Source organism: Pimephales promelas, chromosome 13 (assembly GCF_988280905.1).
Source record: "Pimephales promelas chromosome 13, fPimPro1.hap1.1, whole genome shotgun sequence".
NCBI classification, from domain to species: domain Eukaryota; kingdom Metazoa; phylum Chordata; class Actinopteri; order Cypriniformes; family Leuciscidae; genus Pimephales; species Pimephales promelas.
The window spans coordinates 34,403,653-34,423,721 of record NC_142781.1 but is presented as its reverse complement, the minus strand read 5'-3'; the positions used below and the strand labels follow the sequence as shown (position 1 = coordinate 34,423,721).

Here is a 20,069-nt window from a genome sequence, read left to right as displayed (position 1 = left end):
CCTTGCCAAAAACATCTGACAGCGCCACCTGCCGCACGGGCGGGCAATAACACAGAGAACGCGCAGGCTGGTTAACGTAATCAATTATTGGATAATTTGCACTCTGTCTTTATGGAGCATATTATTTGTGCCTTATAGTAACTTACTGAGTAAGAAATCTATCTATCTGCCTGTCCCAAAACATGTAGGGCTATTTGCAAAGTTTGTTTTTGGTTAGCCAGAAAACATAACATTTTGGAAATAAATAGACGGTTGAATGGACAACAATAATCAGCAGCCTACTTATTAGACAATACAGGACATAATTAACATTAAAAACAAGCCCAGAACATTAAACAATTAATAAAAATTATGTGACTAACTAAAGCATAACATTACATTCGTTTCTTACCACTGACGTGCGTCTCTTTTGGTCATGGTCAGTATTACAAAAACGTCTCCGTTACTTCATGTTCCAATTCAATTAGACGTGTCAAGTCTCTTTGAAATTACACTATTTTCTCTCGTATATTAATTATTATAAGCAATTATTATATAAAGTGGCCGAGAAACTAATGTGGAAGTCAATCAGCAAAACGAAATGACGGTTACTTTTTAAAATCCACGAGCGCGCGAATTTCTGTGGAGGACAGAAGTAAATATGCGCGTGCTGGAGATTCGCGTGCAAGACAACAAGTGATAAATCCACGTATTTATAATCTGAATAATTTCATTCTACACTTAAACCAGGCTTAATATTTTTAACTATAAAAGGTAACAAATTTTAAAATGCTAATGAATTTTGACTAATCTAATCCAGGATTTAATATGTCTACCTAAACTGTTTTTCTAAATCTATATCATCTTAAGGAGGATGAAAAGTCTAAATTGAAAAACAACAGGAATGCGACATAAAACCATCATTCATGATTTGATTCAGTTCTAATATACTGAATGAGCACTGTCACTATTCATCCTGTTCAGTGTACTATATTTTATTTTTTATTCTAAACTGTTTTAATTATTCTTATTTCTTTTGATTATTTCATTTTCTATGTAAAGCACTTTGAAATTCCATTGTGTATGAAATACGCTACATATATAAACTTGCCTTGCCTTACTTTTATATGGAGATTAACTGGGAAATTATTACATAAAAAAAATATATTAACAAAGTATAAAAACTTGTTTTTAATTTGTGATTAATCACAGAAAAAAAATGTGGGGGCCATAAAACAGCATTTCCTTACTTTATTACGGTTCTCACTTTCGAGATGATTTAGCAAAATATGTGGTCATTTGGGATAAAGCGAGACATTCTAACGTAACTTTTTTTGTTTAAAATGTATATATGCCATACAGGAGAAGTGCAGGCTTGAGCATTTTCAATACAGAAACTGCAGCCATAGTTTACATCAGGTAATACTGACAGATACACGGTTGTATTGACAAAATTACTGAACATTTTGACTATCTTGTGACAAATGAAACGAGGACTTGTCATTCTGATGGAACTGATATGTTCATTGACATAAATACTTACATTTGATAGATGAACTAAAGATTTTGAGTTACTGGATTTTGCCGGTAATCCATCGTGTGCAAATGTTTGTACAAATTGTTTTGAGAAATGCACTTACTCGTTTGCAAATATTAAAGAAGACTCGAGAAATGTGCCAAAGTGAATGAGAAAAACTGTAATTGAAAGTGAAGCTCAACATGAGCAAATACACAGCGTTTAAAGGAGGAGTTTAGGAGTTTAACTGAAATGTTGTCTGGTACAAATCTAGAAAAATCTCAAATTTACATGTTTTTTATACAGTGCATTTAGACTTCTTAGCCTTCTTTTTCTTCTTTTTTCCTCCATCTTCCTCTTCCATCTCCATCAACTTTTCCTTCATCATCTTTTTCTTCATCTTTTTCTTCTCCAGCATCTTTTTCTTCTTCTCCAACCTTTTCTTCTCATTTTCCATCCTTTTCTTCTCCAAATTTTCCTTCCTCCTTTTATTCAGCACCTTCCTGTACTGGCATTCCTCCGTTTTACTTTTAGATACTTTCTTGAAGTGTGAATTGTATCTTACGTATTCCAAAACTGTGAGAAGAAAATAAAGATGTTCAGGAACTTATTAATACATCACAGTCCAGACCGATCTCATGAAATGGCCTACGTATGACACGCCAATTCTTATTTCCATTTTTGGCGAGCTATCAACACGCATAATCGCTTTTCAGCGTGTTTATGAACGCCGTTGACTTAACGTTACATTACTTTATACATAAATATATGACCTACCCCAACCCCGTCACTGGGGTTAATACGATTTATGAGTCTTCCCCTACCATCCTAGGAAAAAAATAAAAATATCGCTCCCCAGATGTAGATCTACATTTTGCTTCGTTTCGCTCTGACATTTAACGGCGTGTACATACACGCGGAATCACTCGGATAAACTGAGACCCAAAGGTTTCTGTTCTGGTTCGACTGAGGACACTAAATGGAAACTTGATCATTTAATCTGGAAAAAGATAATCATGTACTTACAGCGTTCACCTAGAGCCTTTAAAACATCACTCTTGATCTGCAGAAGACTGGCGTTCTCCTCTAGGTCTACCCTGGCGTAATGGATTCTGAAGTGAAAGGAGAACCACAGCGGTCGCCTGGCGTCCCATTCCTTCAATACAAAGTCCTTGCGCTTTCTAAATGAGAACAAATCAACATCAGAAGAAACATTTAAATTAGGGCTGGGTATTGAGACAAATTTCACAATTCGATTTCGATTCACAAGCTTGCAATTCGATTACGATTCGATTCAATATCGATTATTTTGGAAATCAGTTACAATAAATGGCCCTTTTTCTCAAGGGAATTAAATCTCTTCACTAAATATCGATTTCTCGATATTAATCGATTCTCATTTTTACGAACCGATATCGATTCTTAAATCTCAAGAATCGATTAGTCGATTCTTATTCAATATTTAATGCATATTTGAATAAATCTGGCAAGTTTTTATGACAGCCACCATTTTAAAATGTTTATATTTCATATAATCTTCTTATTATAAAAATAAATGAAAGTGTAATTTAAGTGTTTGTATAGCTACAAAACAGTTCATTATTACCTTCATATTAGGCTAATGAAGCCTATAGGCTACAACTAGACTCCCATAGTTGTAAACTATGTAATAATGAACTGTTTTGTAGCTATACAAACACTTAAATTACACTTTTATTTATTTTTATAATAAGAAGATTATATGAAATATAAACATTTTAAAATGGTGGCTGTCACAAAAACTTGCCAGATTTATTCAAATATGCATTAAATATTGAAGAACATTAAGATTATAATGCATATGTAATATGGTGTATGTATTTAGCAAAATGCTCCTCTCTGGAGTTATTTTTTCTAGCTGACTAACGAGTTTATGTGGGTTTTCTGTGAGGTAAATATGACGATGACATTGATTACAAGCTGTTTAACTGACGTCTTTCCACGGTTAAAACGCTGATTGAGTGAATCAATGTGACATGATACGGATTTCGATAAGTTGTACTCGATCTTTAACACACTTTCAGATGCTCATTCATGTTTATTTGGCGCTGTGACTGGTATTATTAACCCGGAAGTGAGATCAGCGCTGCTGCTTCTCTAGAGCGATCTCACGCCACAGCGCCAAAACACTATTTATGTTTTTGAATTTCTAAAGAATATGGACGTAATTTGAAAATTGAGACTTTGTTTCATATCAATAGTAACAAAGGACAAAGATTATTGCGATTTTTTGGATGCGCGCAGCCGCGATACAATGTCCCCTTCATTCAAAGGAAACAGGATGACTAATCGATTCTTGAGATTTAAGAATCGATATCGGTTCGTAAAAATGAGAATCGATTAATATCGAGAAATCGATATTTATTACCCAGCCCTAATTTAAATAGTTATAATGATCCTAAAATTCAAAATATCAGGGTAAAAATGCCCCTGTATGAGTTTTCAGGTCTCATACTTATATCATACGATAGAGTCAAACAATATCTCACAAGTAACAAATGCATATCTCACAAGTGCTGTTTTTGTCCCGAATAGCACGTGCCAATGTTAGCTAGAAAAATCTATATATTAAAGAAGATTAACAGATACAACAGTTGAATAAATTAATACTGTGTAATATTTTGGACACAATAGTCAGTTTTTGCTCAATTTTGACAACAAATTATAGTTGTACCATTGCAAAATATTGTACCATTGAATGTAAAGGAACAAAAATACGTTTATAATGTTTGTAAGAGTTTCAGTATTACACATTACTGAATGTAATGTGACATTTGTGTTCTTTTCTTTCAACAATGCAATATTAACCTGAAACGACTTATTTTTTTATAAGTACATTAACAGCAACTCACTTCCGTTTGAGTAACTTTATAATGTTCAGAAGACACGACCAAGCCTTCATGTCATTTTTCCAACTAGAAAACTCCAGAAGGTCCATTGAAACGCTGAGAGCTTCTTCTAGATCGCTCATGAGTCCTGGAAAAAAAAAAAGCAGAAACTGATTTAAATCAAAGTGGTCTGCTTTATAGAGTTCAGTTACTGGTGGGTGATGAATCTAACAAATAAACCCAACAGACTTACAGAGGAGGATGATCCTTATAACCACACAGCAACAAGCTAAACACCAATCAGAAATGTCTAGTTTTCATACGTACTGGTGCTCAGCAGGAGAGAGCAGAGATCCAGCATCAGTTCATGACTCGGGACTACAGTGCGCAGAATCTGAGCAACAGAAACCAGAATAAATCAATCATTTTAATCAGAAACTTCATGTACATTCTGATTGGCCGAACCATTTCATACCCTTAATGAACCAATGAGTCTGTCATCTAGGGCATTGTGTCTCTTGAGGAACTGGTACAGGTACACATGAGCATTGGGATTGGTTGGGAAATCCTTGTTGTAAGCGTAATTCTCCAGAATCTGCAGAGCGCCGTCCTCATCGTTGTAAAACTCCAGCATCTGCAGCGGATGACACATATAGACAGCATTAGACTTGTGTCTAAACAAACCCTTTAAATAAAGAAAATCGTCAAATTGCACGAGGTAAGATCGTGTCTCACATTAACGTAACCCAACACAAAAGGGTCCCAGATTCCAGGCTGACTGATGATGTCCTTCAGGGTCACAGAAGCATGTCTGAAGTAGCTGTGCATCTCATTGTTACGGCTCGCCTCATCTGATAGCAGAAAAATAGACAAGAATGCATTAAACTGGTGAACAGTGAAGATATTTGTTGTAATGCTGTTCTTTTGAACTTTCTATTCATCAAAAAATCCTGAAAAATAAAAAGGTTTCCACAAAAAAAATATGAAGCAACAAAAAATTGGTGAAATTTGCCAAATACGCTCAAAGCGCTCCACCAATCACAACACACCGATCCAGCCAACCAATCAGAAGATCCATTTTCATTACACAAATATGTTCCTACCGGTTCCAGCTGTAGAAGACTTCTTCTTACACCAGATCAAGTAATCCAGGAAACCACTGTATGCACGAATGAGTTTTTTTGTGTCACCCTGAGCAATGGAGAAGTTGCCATATCTCCAGCTCTCTCCGACGGACAGCTGCCGCTTGGCTTCTTCCATCTGCCCGTTTAGTAGGAGATGAAAGCAATGCTCCAAACAGATCTACAACATTCACATCACATACTGATTAAAATGCATGCCTTGAATACAGTGTCAATGGTTTGGGCTTCTTAATGCAATGCATACCTTGGAGAAGTTTTTGACTCCATTGTTTTTCAACTGTTCATTTACAGCGTTGAAATCTTCAGCGGTGGCGTTAGGGAGATGACGCAGAATTTCTGTGCCTATTCTCCATGTGATCTGATGGACAGAATTATGAATTCAGCAGAGAAACACATCATCCATACAGTAGCAAACACACACACAAGACAGTAGTAAACACACAATAGGAGGATCCAGCATGAAAATACAAAGAAATAAACAAGTCAGGCTGAAGATGATTTCATGGTTTTATGATAAGAAAAATGCATGGCCTGGACAAAGCTTAGTAATAATACTTACAAAACAATGTTAATCCTCCTTATACAGTGTATTTGACAAAAAACCAGGTAACAACCCACTTGTCTCGACTTGCAAGTGGTCATTCCATGCCAAAACAACTTTCCTTGCTTCTTGACATGAATGTATATTTACTGAGTAATTCACTATTTTGTAGAGAGTCAAAATGACAATTTTCACATGAGATTTGGAGCCAAATTGCCTTTAGAAAGATGGCAGTATCATTACTTTATTTAAACACAGAGATTGGTAAGTCTATTTAAATCAGTTTACTTTTACAATCTTTGTTGCATTATAAGCCGATGGTGATGCCACACTTTAGATTCGCAATGCAAAAATGCAACAATATGTATCGTGGGTTGTTTCCCAAAACAAAAATTACTGTGTGAGAGTTTTAGTGTCAGTACTACATTAAACTACCATATACATAATGTTGAACTATAAAAAAAACTCTCTAAGCTGCTTATAAGTCGACTTGGCCGAGTTTAAAGGCCTGTTGTACCTCAGAAGCTGTTGGATGCACTTTAATGCTATTCCTGGCCTCCAGTGCCTGAATGTAAGAGTTGTAATAAACCGCAGCCTCCTGCCAGTTATGAAGCAGCATCGCATCTCTGAGCCGCTTCAGACACTTTCTGTTCGACTTGATGAAGAAGATCTCTGTGGGAACTCCTAAACATAAAACAAAACAAATGTAGTATTGATATGACTTTATGTGTGGATAAATATGTTTGCATCTTTTCTGTCTAATCCTTTCTTGTACACCCTGTTTAGTCACACGCTCATTGGGCATGTTAGTTATTACACGTTACATAAGGAGCAACAATGCAAATGGTATAATTGAAGAGTTCAGATGCAAAAGCCTCTAAGTGCCATTTGAAATTTTCTTCTAAAATTATCATTTTTATCAAGCTTGTATAATTAAGTTCAGTGATTTCACTTAAATGGCAATGATTATTACCTACTAATTGTTATTTAAGTGAAATTACTGAACTTAAATATACAAGTTTGATAAAAATCATCATTAAAGAAGAAAATTTTAAATGGCATTTAGAGGCTTTTGCATCTGAACTCTTCAATTACTCTTTCAGCAAAGCTCTCCTTTCTTTTCTATGTTGACTTACTGTTGACTATTTGTTGGTCTCAGCAAACACCCTAGACTTGCTATATAAACTATGGCACGAGCACAATAAAGCTGACTTTGAGTGAACTGCACTTCTGTGTTTGTGTCATTCTCGGTCCACAGATCTGGGGCCCGTTTCAGAAAGGAGGTTAAGTGAAAACTCTGAGTATGTTAACCCTGAAATGAGGGAAACTCTGGGTTTTCCGTTTCAGAAAGGTGGGTATATCAAACCCGAGAAAGCAGAGTAAGTCAAGCCCGTTTCTGAAAGAGAGGTAACTTATACTCAGAGTCAGTTACCATGGTAACTTACTCTGTGAACCTAACCTGGTCGGGAGCAGGTTTTCTTCAGTAAACTCAGAGTTTCTTGCGGTCTCCTCCCCTTTTTTAAAGAGGAAGTGCTGTTTAAACACTAACAATAAAATGTATTTACACATTCTTTAAGGAATATATATTGTTTGTCCATGTTTTAATTGACTAAATCTGTTTTGCAGCAATTTGCCAAAAAGTAAAAGGATTAAAACGTTTGCTAAACTTTTATTTGATTACCACCATTTTTTATAATATATTTCTATTAAATCATTAAAAAAATTGGAATAAAAAACATTTTATAGAACTCAATTGTTTTTCAAACATAATTTAATAAGTTATTAATGATAAAAATAAGATGTTAATCTTATTCATAATCAATTATTGAAGTTAGTTGATTACATATGTTTTATTGAACAAATGTTTAATTTATTTAACTCATTTTCATTTTAACTGATGATAATAATAATAACCGTAATTTAATAATGCTGTTTATATATTTAATAATTGTTTAATACCATAAACCGTGATATTTTCTGAGACGGTTCTTATACTGTGAAACTCTCATACCCCACATGGGGGAGTCCCGCACACCACCCCCACTGTTAAACAAGTTACTCAGCAACTTTTACTGTTTTAAATTAACTACTTTTTACTTTTTAGATTTTTAGACTGGTATTTTTACTTAAGTAAAAATGTATCAAAGTAATAGTAGCCTACTTTAGGTTGAATAACATTCTTCCAGTTTCACCTCTGATATTATAACAGTAAGTTACTGTAAAATAGTTATGAATTATTAACCACAAATGACATCTTAAACAGTGTAGTTAGATTAATGTAATACTTACTATCTCTAGAAAGTATTGGTCTACATATTACTAAATCCTATATCAACCTCAACTACTTGATTAACACAAAGAGAAGAGACAAGAAACAGCACTTTTAAATCTTTCAGATTAACAATATACAATTGCATGAATTATTCTTGAATTGATCAAAGTGTGTAGAGGGAGAAGGTTACATAAAACATATAACTTTTAAAAATGTATGTTAAATGCACTATTGTTTTATACTGAATTGTTCTATAGTTTATGCAGTAGCTTTTTTAATGTAATTGCATCATATTTTATTTTAAATTACAGAAGAATTAAGAGTAACCCCCTTAATTAAATTACAATATTTAGATCACTTGTTAATTAATTACACCTAACACCTCTTTTTGTCTGGCGCTGTTGCCATGGTGACTCATAATATCTGCGCTCCATTGATAATGGCTTTTTATAGTTGTGGTGCACGCGCTTAACTCAGAGTCAGTCAACTCAGAGTTGATTGAACTAACTCATTTCAGCTGTTCTGTAACCGAAAACTCAGAGTTTCCCATCTCAGGGTAAGTCAACTCAGAGTTCAAGCTTTAACTCAGAGTTGGTTGAGCCTCCTTATTGAAACGGGCCCCTGGTGTTGCACTCTGCTCTGCAGTGATCATTGACTTCGTTTTGATATCCAACTTTATCTAACACTTTACAACATAAACAAGTTAACATATGATATCATCGTAAAATTACCTTTGTCATCCGTCCAGAATTCGATGTTAACGGGCGATTTAACGAGTTCCCGATTCGTCAATTCATCCTGTGGAAAATCATCAGCCTCTATATCATCCATGGTTAACTGCTTTACGGAGAATTGCTTTCCTCTTGAGACTGTTATGAAGCCTGTGTGAACAAAATCATAAATACCCTTTACACGTGGGACATGCGAACAAAACAATTCCTCATTAAAAACATCTGACGGCGCCACCTGCCGCACGGGCGGGCAATAATATAGAAACCGCGCAGGCTGGTTAATCAATATTGGATAAGTTGCGCTCTCGAGCCCTTCTGTCTTTATGGAGCATCCCCTATGTGGAGCATATTATTTGTGCCTTGTAAGTTAGTAACTCACTGAGAGAGTAAGAAATATATCTAACATTATCTGTCCTTAGATTTGGATTCCCAGACATTCCCAATGTATTTGCAAAGTTTGTGTTTGGTTAGCCAGGAAACATTTTGTTACGGAAATATAATAGTTTTTTTTTTTCAGGTTTGCAGAACATTTTTGTTTTTGAACACATTCTCCTGCATCACATATAGGTATTATTAAGTTAGTGGCATTGAAAACGGTTGAATGGACAACAATAAGTTATCACTTAACCGTCATATGGAGGATTAGACAATACAGGATAAAACTAACATTAAAACAAGCCTAGAACATTAAATAATTACTAACTTAATGTGACTAAAGTTATAGCATTACATTCGTTTCTTACCACTGACGTGCGTCTCTTTTGGACAGTAGTATTACAAAAACGTCTCCGTTACTATACGGTTTAATATTATTTTTATTAATTATAAAATTTTAATATATTTGAAAATGATTTGCGTTTTGACTAATCTAATCCAGGTTTTAATATGTCTACCTAAACTGTTTACTAAATCTATGTATCCATCTCTGTATCCGAAGAAGGATGAAGTATCTATCTATCTATCTATCTATCTATCTATCTATCTATCTATCTATCTATCTATCTATCTATCTATCTATCTATCTATCTATCTATCTATCTATCTATCTATCTATCTATCTATCTATCTATCTATCTATCTATCCAAATTTGTTTATGTATTTTTGAGCTGTTAAAGAAGCAGTCATCAAATCACTTGTTTCTTTCCCAACACATTTATTATGAAATACGAAACATAATACTAAATAAAATAGTAGTAATACTAATAATAGGCTACACAAAAATAATATATGTAGTAAAAGGCAAAATAAACGTTATAAAGAAAGCTTTTATTGAACACGATACCAGAACCTCCACAGTGAAGCAGACACACGTGACCCGAGCCCGGAGTCTGTGTTGTTTTGGTGCCGCTATCTCTTTAAGCGCTGTGTGTGTGAAACATGACTCCAGTCTTTTCTCCTCCTCGCTCGCTGAACTCAAGCAGCTCAAGCTCGTCTTGGATGTGCTGACGTGTCGGCAGATCAACAGCTGCCAGCATGGCTGCACGAAACACACATTTTTATTACGTTTTTACGATTGTTATTTGCGCTAGTTTTCACATAAGCGACGCGGACCGGCGCTTCTCCGACCTGAAGCGATGCGCCGATGAAGAATGTAGCAGTGAGTATCAGGATCACACTGTCACTTCGTATTATCAGGATGCTGACCATAAAACTTTGGTGCTGCTGACGTCATAAAGGCCGAATGTAACTTTGTAACAGCAAAAAAAAATATGGGTATTTTTTAGTGCGCATAGAGGGTCTATAACGAGTGACGAGTGGCGAGTCCTTGTAGATCCAGTCTGTTGATACCGAGCTCAGTTTAGCCAGTCGTGCTAACAACATAAAAAAACTGTGCATGGATGGGATAAATGAGAGATGGAGTCTGTGTTTTATGCTCTTAATATGATGTATTCACGTGATGCAACAGTTATTAATGATAAATATAAGGCCTGGTTTCATATCTCTGGCTGTTTTCATGTAAAACATACCGTTCGGAAGGTCGTTATTTACAAACAACATGATTCCGTTCACGTTTGATTGAAATGAATTGGGTTGAACTGTGTTTGACCTGTTTTCCTCAATAACTCGCGATAGTTTAGTTAGAAAGTAAACTATCGCGAGTTATTGAGGAAAACGTCATATATTTTACAAGGCACAAATATATATATATATATATATATATATATATATACATGCGTATATGCCTGCGTATGTGTGTATGAAAGTTTAAGAATATGTTTAAAATTTGCTGTTTTATATAACACACATTCTGTCATTTTTGTTTTTCCGATTTTTACATTTCATTTAGTAAAAACACTAAACAAAAAATGTGCTCTGTCCATTAGTGGTCGAGCAGAGAATTATGGGATGATAATAATACATAATGCTTATGTTGTTGAGATGTTCAAATGTTTATTTTCACCACATATTTGTACATTTTGATTATTATTTCTTAATCAAAATTTACTATCCAAAAAGTCCAACGTTTCCCCTGAAATCCAAGAGCGCTTCACCCATATTCCATAATATCCCATGCTAGCGACCTATCAGATGCACTGTTGATCCTGATGTGGTCATACACCATTAATAAACAAATAAAAAGATCATCATTGTAGATAAGGCTTTCATTACACTACTGCAAAATATTAAAAACATGGAATTTCCTAAGCAGCTTTATCAGATGAATCTCAACATAATCTCATGGGTTGTATTTCACTTCAAAATAACTAATAAGAGATTGAAATTATATTTTGCGTAAGGAAAATTAAGCCTATTATGGGACCCTTAAGATTTGTTACATTGTAGGAGAATGTAAAATTATTCATCAGTGTTATGCCACATTAAAGTTAAAATGCACATTGTACGAGCTAACTTGCACACTGGTTTGTTCTTGCCTTAAAGTAAATGCTAGATTTAAAAAGCTTACCATATCCACAATATAAAACAAGTGGTTTTCATCCATGTTTTTGTGTGTCTTTAGTGCTTCTCGTCAGAGGGAAGGCCGCTAAGGATTTCGCGGGGCCGGACTGTCGGTTTCTCTCTTTCAAGAAAGGAGAGACGATATATGTATATTATAAACTCTCAGGGCAGAGGTCGGACATGTGGGCTGGCAGTGTAAGTAACCTGTTAATAATTGATTGATTGATGCTTATGGATGTTGCTGATGATGAACGTATTTGCCATTCGGCATATTTGATTAGTATTAATTTGCCATAGTAAACACTCTACATTTACTTATTTATTGGGGCTACAGATCATGCATGAATCTTCAATAGCAGAGAAAAGCAAATGACTGTTTATTGTAATCGTAAATGTTTTGATTCCTGTTTTAAAATGATCCAAACCACAATGCATTATCATATATGCTCCATGACAATTTGAATATAAGTATATAGCTAAGGAAAGGATGCATATCTTATTAAAATGGACTATTTTAGCAAGTGTTTATCTGTGCTTTGTGTTACAGTTTAATTTTATTCCCTCTTTAACTGTTTTTAATGCATTTCTATGAATGATATGGGAAATATTGTAACACTTTGCAATAAGGTCTCATTAGTTACATTATGCATTAAATAACATTGTGTTTTATAGCATTTATTAATCTTTAACATTATAAAATACAATTTTACATTTTAATAAATGCTGTAGATAGACGTATTGTTCATTGTTAGTTCATGTTAATTAATGTTGTTAACTAATGAAAACCTTATTGTAAAGCGTTGCTGGAAATATTTTACAGATAAAATATGAAAACATTGAGCATTTTCACATAAGTGCGAACTTTATCAGACAGGTTTTGTGCATATTTTCTAATTCTTGTAGATTTGTGCATTTTATTTTCTCATTGGCTTGTTTGTTTTTATGATTGTTTTCTGTAAACACTGATCTAAAAGGTGCTCATATTGACATCTATTTCTTCTTCCTCTTTCTGCATAGATTGGAAACCACTTTGGTTATTTCCCAAAGGACTATCTTAATATAAATCATATATATACTGATAAAGAATTGGAGGTACCTACGGAGGTATGTTCATGTGGTTAATATCGCCTGATGCCTGGTCTTTTTTGACGTGACGTTTGGTTAACGTGAAGCTTTCTTTCTCTTTCAGGAAACCGATTTTGTTTGCTTCGAGACTGGCCTTGATAAATTTGAAACGTATGATATAGATGTGCTGTTGGGAAGCACATTGTTGATAGAAAATGAGAATTTAACAGAGGAATCAACAGCCCCAGCTCAGAATGAAGATTTATCTCAACTGTCTACTGTAACAGAGACCGAATCAGAGTCAGTCGATTCAGAATCAACATTAATTCTTGAATCAGAGTCAGTCGATTCAGAATCAACATTGCCTATTGAATCAGAGCCAGTAGGTTTAAAATCAACATCGCCTCTTGAATCAGAGTCAGTTGATTCAGGATCAACATTGCTTATTGAATCAGAGTCAGTCGATTCAGAATCAACATTGCCTATTGAATCAGAGTCAGTTAATTCAGAATCAACATCAATTCTGGAATCAGAGTCAGTCGATTCAGAATCAACATCAATTCTGGAAGCAGAGTCAGTTGATTCAGAATCAACATCACTTTTTGAATCAGAGCCAGTTGATTCAGAATCAACATCACTTTTTGAATCAGAGCCAGTCGATTCAGAATCAACATCGCCTATTGAATCAGAGCCTGTAGGTTTAAAATCAACATTGCCTCTTGAATCAGAGTCAGTTGATTCAGGATCAACATTGCCTATTGAATCAGAGTCAGTTGATTCAGAATCAACATTGCCTATTGAATCAGAGCCAGTAGGTTTAAAATCAACACCGCCTCTTGAATCAGAGTCAGTTGATTCAGAATCAACATTGCCTATTGAATCAGAGCCAGTAGGTTTAAAATCAACATCGCCTCTTGAATCAGAGTCAGTTGATTCAGGATCAACATCACTTTTTGAATCAGAGCCGGTCGATTCAGAATCAACATTGCCTATTGAATCAGAGCCAGTAGGTTTAAAATCAACACCGCCTCTTGAATCAGAGTCAGTCGATTCAGAATCAACATCACTTCTTGAATCAGAGCCAGTCGATTCAAAATCTGTTAAAGCTCCTGAAACCGAGACATTGCATTTAAATTCTACTGAGGAGGACTCTGATATCTTTCAGCCAAAGATGGACCATGTCTCATCAAAACCAACACTGGAAACTAAAGATGAAGTAAAAGAAGAGCTCGGAGTTATTTCAATAAGCCCAGATGCCGATGTCATTTTAGAAGACGTCGAAACAGAGCCATCAGATACCGATTATTCTGAGCTTTCGCACAACCAAAGTGACTCTGATTTCGAGCCTCACGAGCCCTCACAACTTCTACTTGAAACACAAACAGCAGGTTTAGATACAATACGTGAAGAACCTGCCAAAACAGAGGTGCGCGATAAAGATAACCACTACAAAACACTTGAGGATGAGCATGACTCAGTGACTCAAGAACTCACCAAAGATTCGCTCTCAGTTGCTAATGTCGGAGAAATCCCAGAAATTTCTCATCTGCCACCAGACACTAAAACTGCTTCAGATGAACGTGAAGTCGTCCCATCTGAACCGCAGACGCGTGAAAGGGAAAACACTGAGCAAAGCCATCCAAAGACGTTTGACACTAGCGAAAAGGCCAGCATGAACAAGAATGAAAATGCACACAAAGACACTGCAGATGATGATGCACTCGCGAACAAGATCGAAAAAGCGAAAGAATCCATTCACGAAGCAAATGCAACCAAAAGTAGGGAATTAGTTCTAGAAAGCCAAGAAACGGCACCTCCGCTTGATGAAACAGACGAGCAGGTTGATAAGTTGAAGAACGAACTTGTGAATCTACTGAAAAACACACTGGAGTCCGAAGAACAAAGTCTTGAAGAGGACGAGGACGCCGAAGAGCTTTTGGAGGATGAGAACGCTCTTCTTTCGCTCACAGAGAACATGAATAAACCCAAAGAAAATCCTCAACCTGAAAGCGATGATTTGGTTGTTTCCCAACCAACAGAACAAGAAGAAAACGAAGAGGTACGCCTTCCTCCCGAAGAGCCCGAATACAGCGATAGCGTACTGAGACTCACAATTTTACGAGATCACTTGAAGGACGAGGAAACGGAGCGCATGCAGAAGTATTTCGGACTGAAGAACCTGTTTAAAATCGAAGCCATGTTTTCGGACCTGGATCTGGAGATGAAGTCGGCGAGGGAGCTGAGGACGGACACCGAGGAGATCGAGCGAACGCTGGACCAGATCATGGAGTCCTCGGAGAACTCTGTTCTCGATGCGACCGAAGACATGCTTAATGAAAGGGAGCGCAAAGCTCAGGAAGATGGACGGGAGAAGGAGCCAGAAATGTATGATGTTGAGGCCGCCGTCCTGGACGCATTTCAGGAGATCATTTTCTCTTTGCGACAGAAATATTCAGCGGCCAGTGACAGCGTCCCGCTGCTCGAGGACGAACAACCTGCATCTGAAACAGGTTATGTGTTTGTTTGAATCTCTAACACTATATTTAGCTTTGCCGTATGGGCAACGATTAATCGCGATTAATCGCATCCAAAATAAAAGTTTGTTTTTACATAATATATGTGTGTGTAGTGTGTATAATTAATTTGTACATATAAATACCCACACATGCATATATATATATTTATTCACAATTAATATTATATATAAATATAAATATTTGATATATTAATAACACATTTTTCTTAAATATACACTTGCATGTGTGGGTATTTATGTGTAGAAATTAATTATACACACTACACAGACATATATTATGTAAACACAAACTTTTATTTTGGTTGCGATTAATCGCGATTAATCGTTGCCCATCCCTATTTGCTTGTTTCAGTGAGTCATTTCAGGGTTTGGCTTGGATCAGATGCTGTTAAAATTGTTTTAACCTTTTAAAGCCTACTGTATCTAATTTGATGCATGTATTTTAAAGGCTTCTAAATGATCAATACTTCTCTTATAAACCTGTCGTACACAATCTCATTCGTATGATTGATAGTTTAGACTTTTTTAGTAAGTAAAAGTCTTTGTGTGATTGTACCGTCCTTTAGCTTGTGCTTTTTACAGTAAAATCTAAAACATACGAATAACTTGTTAGTAGGGCTGTCAAACGATTAATCACGATTAATCGCGTCCAAAATAAAAGTTTGTGTTTACATAATATATGTTGCTGCACTGTGTATAATTGTTTTGTATATATAAATACACACACATGCATGTATATTTAAGAAAAAAATATTCTTTATATATGAAATATTTATATTTACATATCATATAAATCTATATACAGTATATACATGAAAATATTTCTTAAATATATACAAGCATGTGTGTGTTTATATATATATATATATATATATATATATATATACAATTATACACAGTGCACCCATATATATTATGTAAACACAAACTTTTATTTTGGATGCGATTAATCGCGATTAATCGTTTGACAGCCCTAATTGTTAGCAATATTTCAAGATGAACACATACTGGACTGAAGAAACTTATGTTTACTTGATTATCTAGAAAAATCAGTGAGTATCACACATAATCATCAGGCTTTTGGTGAAGGTTTATTTGTTCATCTCTCATTATCTCATTATTGTAATGCATTGCATTATGGTTTTTTTAAGACTACAGAGCTTAAAACAAAAACTAAGCATTTAAATATCATCTTACTGAGAGATATTATTTGCAGATACAGAGTGACAACTGATATTTATACCATTTTAATAAGTATTATATGCTGTTATAAAGATCTCACTGATTTACATTACAAGCATCAGAATTTTATCTAAAGTGTTGGCCATATAAATATCAGAATCTGCCCCGAATTGCTTATCTGAATAAAATTTAGCTGTTTTTTCCCCTCAATATTCTTACTGCATCATACTATATGAGCCATAAATGCCTGATGCACCAAAAATGATGCTCAACAAAAAACACACCTGCAAAGATATATTATATTTAGTTTTTTTTTTTTTTTTTACTATTATTCTATCTCAGGCTTTACAACATGGTAATATAATAAACTGATATTTATTTACATAATTATATATGGAAATAATAAAGATCTGTATGCATTTTTTCCCCCAGATGAGACAATTGACTCTGAAGAGGTGAAGGTTTTGGACAGTGACATCGAAATGATCGCACCACCAGAAAGTCCTGAAATGCACGAAGAACTCAACGAATCTGAATTGATTCCGAATTCTGAATTAAATACGAATGAAGATTTATCCCACAGTAAAGACGCAGGTCTTGAGGAGGACGGAGGCCATTTCAACAGAAATAAAGATACACAAATGGGGTTTGAGGACGCTGAGGAGATTCAAAAGGGGCCTCATGCTATTTTGGAGAAGCCGGTGGACATCGGCTTCCACTTTGAAATGGATCCATCTTCAGGTTTGTGAATTTCTCTTTTTGTAACCTTGGCTTGACATAAACTTTTTGCTCACCAGCCACTGTAGATAGTGGTTTTCCAAAGTTAAGAGAGACTCAGCATTGTCACTGGCCAAAATGTTGACATCGATACCATGGGGGAAAAACTGCCATATAGATATTTGTAATATGATTTCATAATTTGGCAGGAGGTATATTAGGCTGCAGTCACTTTAAGACCTAATGCACTGATGCATTATACTGTTACACGTGCGTTTCCTTTTTCAAATATTTACGTTCACTTAAAACATAATTAACTGTTTACATGAATACTCACCAACAGCGGGATTTTGTCATTATTTTGTGTATTTGACTGTATACGCACAATAAGCAGTGAAAAATAACTCAATTTAGTTCTGAGAGGAGGCTTTATCTGCACGCAGTTTGGGTTTGAGCACAAAATCTGCGGGAATGAGTAAAATTATGCGCAAATTGGCTAAAATTCAAGCCCTGTAACACCAACAATATTCAAAAAATGAGTATTGGAAGCGTTTAAGATATTTCAGTATTGATAAGTATCGAAAAATAAATTTTTCTACTAAGTTTATATTTCAGATGCTTGTTTTTAAAAGACTACAATTGAGAAATTTATATATTATATATAACATTTAACCTGCTGAAGCAGCTAGTAGGAGTGACTGCGTTACACGCCACTGCTGAAATCCAACGTATTTGGTGGGTGTTATGTTAATATCAAGCGCTGGTTATAATGACTGTTATTTTCTGTCTCCAGGTTCACTGGAGTCTCCAGTCTCTGATTTCCATGACACTGAATCGAGCAGTGATTCCTCCAGCTCCTCGACTTCTGATGAAGTTTTGGGTTTGCTTCTTCTCATAAAAGAAAATCTTGGGGTGTACGGAGAAATTGTGAGTAATACAATATTTTAAGACATTAAAGCTTTATCCTTTACACAAGCAGAAGTACATAAATGCAAAAGGCTTATTCAAATTTTGTTGCATTATCAGACGTTAGTGTAAATTTCTAGAGTCAATGCAGTTAAAAAAGAGAGTGGTTTGAACTGACAAAAGGAACTTTCTTTATTCCACATTGCCAAAATCCCTTTCAGAGACATTTTAACTGACTTTCATATCTTCAGCGTATGTGTTAATTACAAGACATGGTGTACGAGTAGCTGGTGTGACATTAATAACAGGATTGTTTTCTGTTGGAGTTTCCTTGGTTCTGAGCAATTTGAGGAACGTGTCTGTAATGTTTTTTGGAGTAATGTGTTGTGTTGGGTTTGTTCATGTTGTTGTTTAGCTTGAACTTCTGTTCACATAACTCAGTCTACAGTAAATGGCAAATCACATGAGACCTCAAGAACATTTCTTTTTACCCCAGTGAATACAAAAACTCCTGAAAATATGCAAAATATAATTTTGCTTCAGGATGTTTTTGACTTAACCTCACTAAAATAACTATATAAATATATAATATATATATATATATATATATATAAATAAAATATATTCATAAAGTAGTGTCTGTTCTAAGTACACATATTTATTAGGTCAGCCGTGATGTTGTCAATAGAGTAGGTGAAAGAAAACCAATAGGGCTCCATGCTAAACTTGTTAATAAAACTCCATACAAGACCAATATGTGTAAAAACATAACTAGATTAAATCCCAAATCGTGTCAATTAAACATTTACATAATTTATAGCACATATTTGAATCTATAACACTGAAGCGTTAAGTTGTTATTCTTTCAAAACCGCTAGCATCAGTGCTAAAGACGGTCCCTCAGCCAGTGTGACCAATCAGAGGCCGCCGTCAGCGTCACGTGACCGCTCGCGTACAGAGTGGAAACACTGCTCTTCATGAGAGACTCTTAGCTCAGCGTTTTGAAATGTTGACGTGTTGAAAGAGATCAGTACTGATCTCCCTCTAGCCACGATTTCAAAACATACTAGTTGTATGTACTTACTATCCGTCTGTATACATTATTATTCAAGTTAGACGTGTATTAGCTTTCAAAGACAAGCGTGTCAGAGTGGATTTACAGCAGAAAACACCGGCTTCCCGATATGAACCAACGGTCCGCCATTTATACTGTGTTCATCGGCTTCAACCTCCGTCTCTGAGCGCTCGGATACGCTGGTAAATTAGTTAAAACGCTTTAAAAGCATGGATTCACAGGCAGGTCTTACCTCTACACCAGCTGAGATAGAAAACGCAGCCTGTTTCGTCTTCATTCTGTCCAGACTTCAGGAAGTAAGTGTTTCCCCTCTGTAGACTCGATCACTGTCTTCAAGAGTGAGATGTGTGAGCTTTAACGTCTTCAAATGTAAGTTATAATATTGATCAGTCAGTCAGTATAGATCAGTCCAAGGAGTAATGTAATAATGCCATAGTGCTGTATTTTGACCCCTTCTTATGCATGCAGCTCTCTGTTAAGTCCATAAACAATCGGATAAAATCCCATGGGAACTTGGGAAGAGTTGTAAGTACTTATTATTGGCAGTAGGGTTTCATCAGAGGTGAAAGTCCAGTAAAACCCCTAGTGTTGTGTTTCTGTTGCATGTGGCTGTCTGGTGATAAGGGTCAGTGCTTTAGATT

The 20,069-nt window shown here is 35.4% G+C and overlaps 2 protein-coding genes across 5 annotated transcripts in view; one reads left to right on the top strand and one right to left on the bottom strand.

Annotated features, from left to right (window-relative positions):
• Positions 1-1,656: 1,656 nt before the first annotated feature.
• Positions 1,657-19,972, bottom strand: LOC148976887 (TATA box-binding protein-associated factor RNA polymerase I subunit A-like). 2 transcript variants are annotated; one of them, XM_089118940.1, is made up of 11 exons: positions 19,661-19,972; positions 9,049-9,198; positions 6,563-6,729; positions 5,749-5,862; positions 5,466-5,664; positions 5,098-5,213; positions 4,838-4,996; positions 4,690-4,756; positions 4,387-4,510; positions 2,522-2,676; positions 1,657-2,071 (listed from the first exon to the last, which is right to left on the bottom strand). In XM_089118940.1, the coding sequence occupies exons 2-11, from the start codon at positions 9,146-9,148 to the stop codon at positions 1,794-1,796; spliced, it is 1,479 nt and encodes a 492-aa protein (XP_088975066.1). In that variant the 5' UTR covers positions 9,149-9,198; positions 19,661-19,972; the 3' UTR covers positions 1,657-1,793. The 2 variants fall into 2 exon arrangements, with proteins under 2 accessions (XP_088975066.1, XP_088975065.1); XM_089118939.1 differs by lacking the exon at positions 19,661-19,972 and having other exon boundaries at positions 9,049-9,372.
• Positions 10,413-20,069, top strand: part of mia3 (MIA SH3 domain ER export factor 3) — a 28,442-nt gene continuing 18,785 nt past the window's right edge. For 2 of the 3 annotated variants that reach the window (XM_089118936.1, XM_089118935.1), the window contains exons 1-6: positions 10,413-10,646; positions 12,009-12,142; positions 12,965-13,051; positions 13,137-15,522; positions 17,163-17,471; positions 18,241-18,374. In XM_089118936.1, coding sequence (XP_088975062.1) covers positions 10,523-10,646; positions 12,009-12,142; positions 12,965-13,051; positions 13,137-15,522; positions 17,163-17,471; positions 18,241-18,374 — 3,174 coding nt within the window. In that variant the 5' untranslated portion in view covers positions 10,413-10,522. The remainder of the gene's footprint in view (positions 10,647-12,008; positions 12,143-12,964; positions 13,052-13,136; positions 15,523-17,162; positions 17,472-18,240; positions 18,375-20,069) is intronic. The other variant, XM_089118937.1, reaches the window with a different exon arrangement.